This window comes from Amphiura filiformis, chromosome 6 (genome assembly GCF_039555335.1).
Source record: "Amphiura filiformis chromosome 6, Afil_fr2py, whole genome shotgun sequence".
Classification (NCBI taxonomy): domain Eukaryota; kingdom Metazoa; phylum Echinodermata; class Ophiuroidea; order Amphilepidida; family Amphiuridae; genus Amphiura; species Amphiura filiformis.
In genome coordinates, this window is record NC_092633.1 from 47215371 (window position 1) to 47221539 (window position 6169).

At 36.1% G+C, this 6169-nt stretch overlaps 1 protein-coding gene across 3 annotated transcripts in view; it reads left to right on the plus strand.

The window, feature by feature from the left end:
- The window catches only part of LOC140155513 (uncharacterized), a 30232-nt gene extending 24576 nt beyond the window's left edge, over window positions 1-5656 (plus strand). For all 3 annotated transcript variants that reach the window (XM_072178382.1, XM_072178384.1, XM_072178383.1), the window contains exon 6: window positions 4346-5656. In XM_072178382.1, coding sequence (XP_072034483.1) covers window positions 4346-4633 — 288 coding nt within the window. In that variant the 3' untranslated portion in view covers window positions 4634-5656. The remainder of the gene's footprint in view (window positions 1-4345) is intronic.
- Window positions 5657-6169: the final 513 nt, after the last annotated feature.

The following is a 6169-nucleotide window of genomic DNA, read 5'->3' on the forward strand; positions in this document are numbered from 1 at the left end:
TGTTAAACTGTGAAAAATGAGGTATTATACCCTACTACCCCCTCTATAGCTTAATGTCCTTGTAGTGTTAACCGGAATCGAATTTATTCGGTATTACCGACCTCTTGAGCGCTTGACATAATAACCCACCAACACACCGAGGACACACACACATTTGGACTTGTAAAAATTTCATCATTTTTTTTTCAGGTCCTCGGAAGTATATGTAATGCACGAGTATGTGTGTGGGGGTGTTTTTGTCAGTTTGTGTGACTGACTTATGAAATGTACATGTTGTATGGGAAGTCATTTGGCAGTGTTTAAATGTCAATCATCACTTTGTGCATCATTGGGCTGTTCCATTTAAAATACACACTACCCCTGTGGAAGATTTTGGAAATATCTGCCACAGTGGGAGTATGAATATCAAATGGAATGAGCACATTAGCAACTCCATTTGCAACTCACCCTCCTGCTGTGGAAGATTCATGTTGAAACTTTCTCAGAGGGTGTATGAAATTCAAATGGAGCTGCCTAATGAGCTATAATTCCATCTGAAATTCATACTCCCCCTGTAGCAGATATTTTCAAAATCTTCCACAGGGGGAGTGTGTTTATTTAATCAAATAGCCCATTTCATCTGTCAAGTGAAATTCTTCAATCTGGCTCCCTACTTTGAAATGAAGCATTTTCTTGTCTGTTCATGTTGTTCTCTGTCACCTTTTGTTAGTAGTCATACTTAACCCCCTGAGCACTACCTGCCGATCTAACATTGCCTCTGATTGGTCAATTACATGATGTCTTCATTTAAAGCACCAATGAGAATGGAGCTTTGCAGACAATTCAGCCCAATTTTTTTGTGTGGTGAAATTATTCTAACAATGTTGCTGATTGGTCCAATTGATAATGAAAACTTCTTTTTGACCAATTGGCAGGTAGTTCTCATGGGGGGGGGGGGTAAATAATTTTATTGAATGCCAATTAGCAGTGTTTTTCTCTGCTCCATTTTCCCTTGCTCATACTTTGCTTACAAAACACTGCTGGCTGGCTTCAATTTTATATTTTGCTCTTCTTTGCCAATTAAAAATAAATATGTTGTGCTGTTTTATGAAGAATAAAGGTGGCTACCTGACAGCCGGGAAAAAAAAGAAGATGTGCAAGGTGTCAGGAACTTTTGTCTTCCCTTCTCGTCCAAGTTTATGAGCATGTTTTCTTGGAACTGGTAGAGCGTATATTTGTGGGACTTGGTTGAGGGTTGGCAATTGGTGGTCTTCCAGTAGATATTTTTCCTGAAATATGCTAATTAGTTAGCTCATTTGCATAATTCAAAACTTGTGAGCTTGATTTCGACTTGAACATAGGGTGCTCCCTTCCGGCTGGGAGACCATTGTGATCCCAACCCTTTTTTTTTTTTTTTTGATTTGTGAAATCTTTATTGAGGGATTTAAACTACTTCAGTGGCAGGTTCAGTTGGGAGGTTTATTGTCTTTATACTTTCAGGGGAGTTTGGTAATAAACATAGGATGCATGTAGGTTGTAGCATATGAATATTATAATGAGCTAATTTGCATAATTAACCAAAATAAAAAGATCAAAAAATCCAAGACCATATCATCTAGGGACGGGCAGCTTCAAGTGAAATTGCTCAGGGTAAATTGATGTTTCAAGGTGGAAGCATTGCAGCATTTTTTTTAGACTTCAACTGGAACAGCCCCATGTTCAAATTATAAATGTCTTATAAGTCATAGCACATATATCGCTCATTCTACAAAATCCGGTGCCAATCCACTAAAAAAATTGAAAAAATAAAAGTTGTTCAAAAAGACCTGCTTTTTGTGTTTTTTAAAAGTAAATGTATCACTACTTTCAGATGTAAAAATTGCCAACACCACTTGCATATTTTTCTTTCAGGAAGTCATGATGTTTTTTAACACTATAACTCAATGTAATGTGAGCTACGTTACCGACTATAAAATGGGCTGTTTTTACTCAATCCAAGGTCATAAAAAGCAAATTAAAGATCACTTGAGTGAAATGTAAAACAGATTTCACCATTTCATAGAAGTTTTGAAGATGCGTAAATGAGTGTGTAACGTAGCTCACACAGTGTTCGATTTACCTGGATTCGTGATCGCATAAAATGCGAGTCATTTTTACAAACTGCTACTCAACTACACAGACCAGTAGCAAAAAATGCGATCCCAAAAAATTGGGGGAAAATGCCTACTTGCGATCGTGAACCACGCTGATATACCATCATTTGCAAGTTGCCATTTGTCGAAGTCAAAAATGTTTCCATAAATTCTATTTCCAAGAAAATAATCCACAAAAATATGACTCAAAAGTCCCTAAATCGTGATGTTTACGCCATTAAACTACGGTAAATACAGTATCCTCCCTTGTATGCAAATTTATTTCCATGACGTGTTGTGTTACAAACTTCCATGTATTACCAGATAACTAAAAACGTGCATATTAATTTTATGACGTCATAGAAGTAGCACTGTTTATATGGTGTATAGTCCAGTGGTGAGATGGAAATATCGTGTGTCCTTGGTGACAATCTTCCAAAATTATACAAGATTTTTAGGATTTCATAGATTCCTCACATTATTTTAATGCTTCAGCTAATAAATTAGTGAGTTTCCTCTACTCAAAAATGTAGGACTTCTCTTGATTACTGAAGGAAAATTTGCGTTTAGAAAGGGCACACGATAATCAGCTTAGGAAGTTTAGGTGCCTAATTTTGAACACATTAGGTCTGCAACACTGCAGTTGCATAACATTTTTTAAGCATTGAGTACTGGGATTGAGTAATCTGTGAGAAGATAAGAAAATACAAAAAATCGATAAAATATGGTGAAAACAAACTGCTACTCAAAATTTTGGAATTGCTACTCAAATCTGAAAGTGAGTAGCAATTTTTGCTACACAAAAAAATAGATGAAAATCGAACACTGAGCTCACAGTAACGTAGTTCACTGGTTTTTAATGTTTTTAATGTGATTTGCGAACGTTAGAACGTTATGTCGGTTAATTCTAATATAAATGGGGTTCGACCACTGGTAGCTTTCACATATTATTAGGAAGTACATGTAATACAAGTGCATACTATAGAATCCTGGTAACGTAGCTCACCAATCTTAACATGGTCGGTCGAAATTTCAATGTTTACAACATTTCTAAAAAAAAATGCTACAGCATCACAATTTTTACTGTGATTTTTAAAACCTATGAGTGTTTCCTTTCAAAAACCATAAATTACATTGATACCTCTGTTTTACTTCTTTCCAATAACGTGTGTTAAAAAGGGTAACGTAGCTCACAGCGTTTTGGTGGAAAGTGCAATTTATTTTAGAATTACACAAAGACATTTTAATCACTAAAAAATAATGTTGATAAACAATACGATGGTGCGTTATCTAATTAAAAAACAACAAATATGTAAAGAAATCGCATATATTCAAAGAAAATATTTAGGGTTAGATGTGACACTTGAGCTGTGGAAACACATTTTTAGCGATTTTTGAGCCTTTGCAAGGGTTAATCAGGCTGAAGAAAGCATTTAAAGTATGGAAAACTATATATGTCCGTGTAGATCTCGTTGAGTTCTACCAGAAAAAAACATATTTGATGCTCTAAATGCTCGACAAAGTTTTTGTGGACCAAAGAATGGAAAAAAGGCTATTGGCACCGGATTTTGTAGAATGAGCGATATATGACCCATCACATCGAAACACGGCAGTTGTCGTCAAAAATGAACTTGTATATTTCTTTACCAAGCTAGAGGACTGCTTCTAAGCTTTAAAATGACACCTCTTTCATTAATGTCGCATGTAGAATGGCAATTTTATGTGATAAATAAAGTTCAAATTCCTTATTATTTTCTTTATTTATCAAGGCCCTTTTTCTTTATTATTTTTAAATGTGGTTTTCCGACAACTGCCGTGTTTCGATGTGATGGGTCACATATATCACCTTGGTCTGGTGCGGACATTTTATAAATGAATTTAGAAGAGCAGCCACGACACCAATTGCATTACATTCCAGATGTTAAATCTACATCATATTCAAAATTTGAGGAAAAATGGACGAGTCCGTTTTATTTTAGAGCCATTTGTCTATAACTGGTCTTTACATGTAGCCCTATGGAGAAAGTGTCCAAAAACGGACTCGTGCGAATTTTCTAAAATTTGCAGAGTATGTAGTATGAACATGTAGAAATAATAATCAAGTCGTTACCCTACCTAAAAAAAAAAAAAAAAATAAAAAGTCCTATACCTCAATGATAATGAAACCTTTTTAAGATTATATAGTAGGCATGCAGTATTGAAGAGCCCATGTACCTCTTCTATCTTAACTATAGGTTGCAGAGATCGAGAACCAAGCTGAAGAAATAGCTCAGAATGCGACGGCACAGTCGGCACTCATCCTGTCACGAGCGGAAGCCGATTCAAGAGCGATCCTTGAACAATCTCATAACGAAGGACTCTCTAAACTCTTCAACGACCTGAACATGACCAGCCAGGACCAAAAAGCTTCGTTGAATTACATCCGCACATTACGGGATCATCGAAACGTCTACCTGGGCGTCAATTTTGATTCGTTAGCGATCAGGGTATATGGCAATACAGGTGGGGTACCGGGTGGATAAGCAAGTACGGTGATCGTCTTATGTTAAAAATTGAATTGTTTCTGTTTGAATTTAACTGATTGGGGACTTCTATTTGATATCTGCCATAGATTAAAGGAAAGTCTTTCACAGAGGGAGTATGTTTTTTAAATGGAATTGCTAGTGTTAATTGTATTGAAACCCGTACTCCTCCTGTATATGGCTATCATAATCACCTGGAGTATTTCAAATGGAAGTTACCCAATTGTCTATTCTATTTGAAACTCATACTCCCTCAGTGGAAGACTTTAGTTAAATCTTCCACAGGGGTAGTGTGGATTTCAAATGGAATGGCCAATTTAAAGGAGGATGGTTGGATATCATTAAAGGAGGATAGTCAGATTTTGTCATTTATTTGTTGTTTTCAAATGTGATTCAATGAATGTGACCTCTAACCTGTACTCCCTCCCCACCTGCAGAGTGTTGGGGGATGTGCAACAGAGAATGTTTGCATTGTCATGCTTTGCGGTATACCTTGAGTCACATTTTTCCGAAAAACCTGGAAAAGGGGCAGATTCATCATTTTTTTCCAAATTGATAATGGGAAAATTTGGAAGAAGAGGCTACCAAATAGACCATCCTCCTTTAGTTCAATTTATTGCCCTTTTATACCTTGTTTTGTCACAGCTACGGTTCATTAAAGGGCCCAGTCAGTTTAATTAATGTATCGTTTGACAAGTGTTTGACATGTGCTATGTATACCGTAACCACTCGGGTATAAGCCCATCTTCGGCTATAAGCCCACCCCATATTTTTCAAACCATTCTGGGAACAAGGGTGCACTCGGGTATAAGCCCAGTAGTAATTTTGGCTAAGTTGTTAAATCATATTCATGCTTTTCTTTCACATTTAAGAACAAATATAAAAAAAATTGACATAAGATGATAGAAATTACTGGTACATCAGGCATATACACATGGGCAAGATTGTTTCTATTTTTAAATTCAACTACTAGCCCCTCCCCAGTTATAAGCCCACCCCCATTTTTGAAGTGAAATTGCCCATCGGGGGCTTATATACCAGTGGTTACGGTATTTATGAAAAATAAGCCTTCTTCACCTTGCATCTTAGAGACTGGAATCAGTCATATTTGTTTGCTCTCAAATATTGAGACAAGTAAAGGTGACACACAAGAGGAATGATATGGGGTTCTAAAATCAAATATTGAGACAAGTAAAGGTGACACACAAGAGAAATGATATGGGTTCTATAAAGGAGATCCCAAGGCTTATAAGGGGTGTCATTTCCATCCCAAGTGCATGACTTTTCTCAGGAGGGGCAGGGGTTTTGATATATTAATGAATGTTTTATCTGCAAAGTACCACACAGCAAACCCAACGTTTTATAGAAAATATTCTAATATTTAAAAATGTCGGGTCATATGATGGATATATAGAATAGAGTATAAAACGTTTAACATTCAACTTGGTGCATAACATTCTAATATATACATTGTGATGTTACTGAAGTGTTGACAAAAATATTTTATAATAACATTTTTAAAACATTTGAAAAATG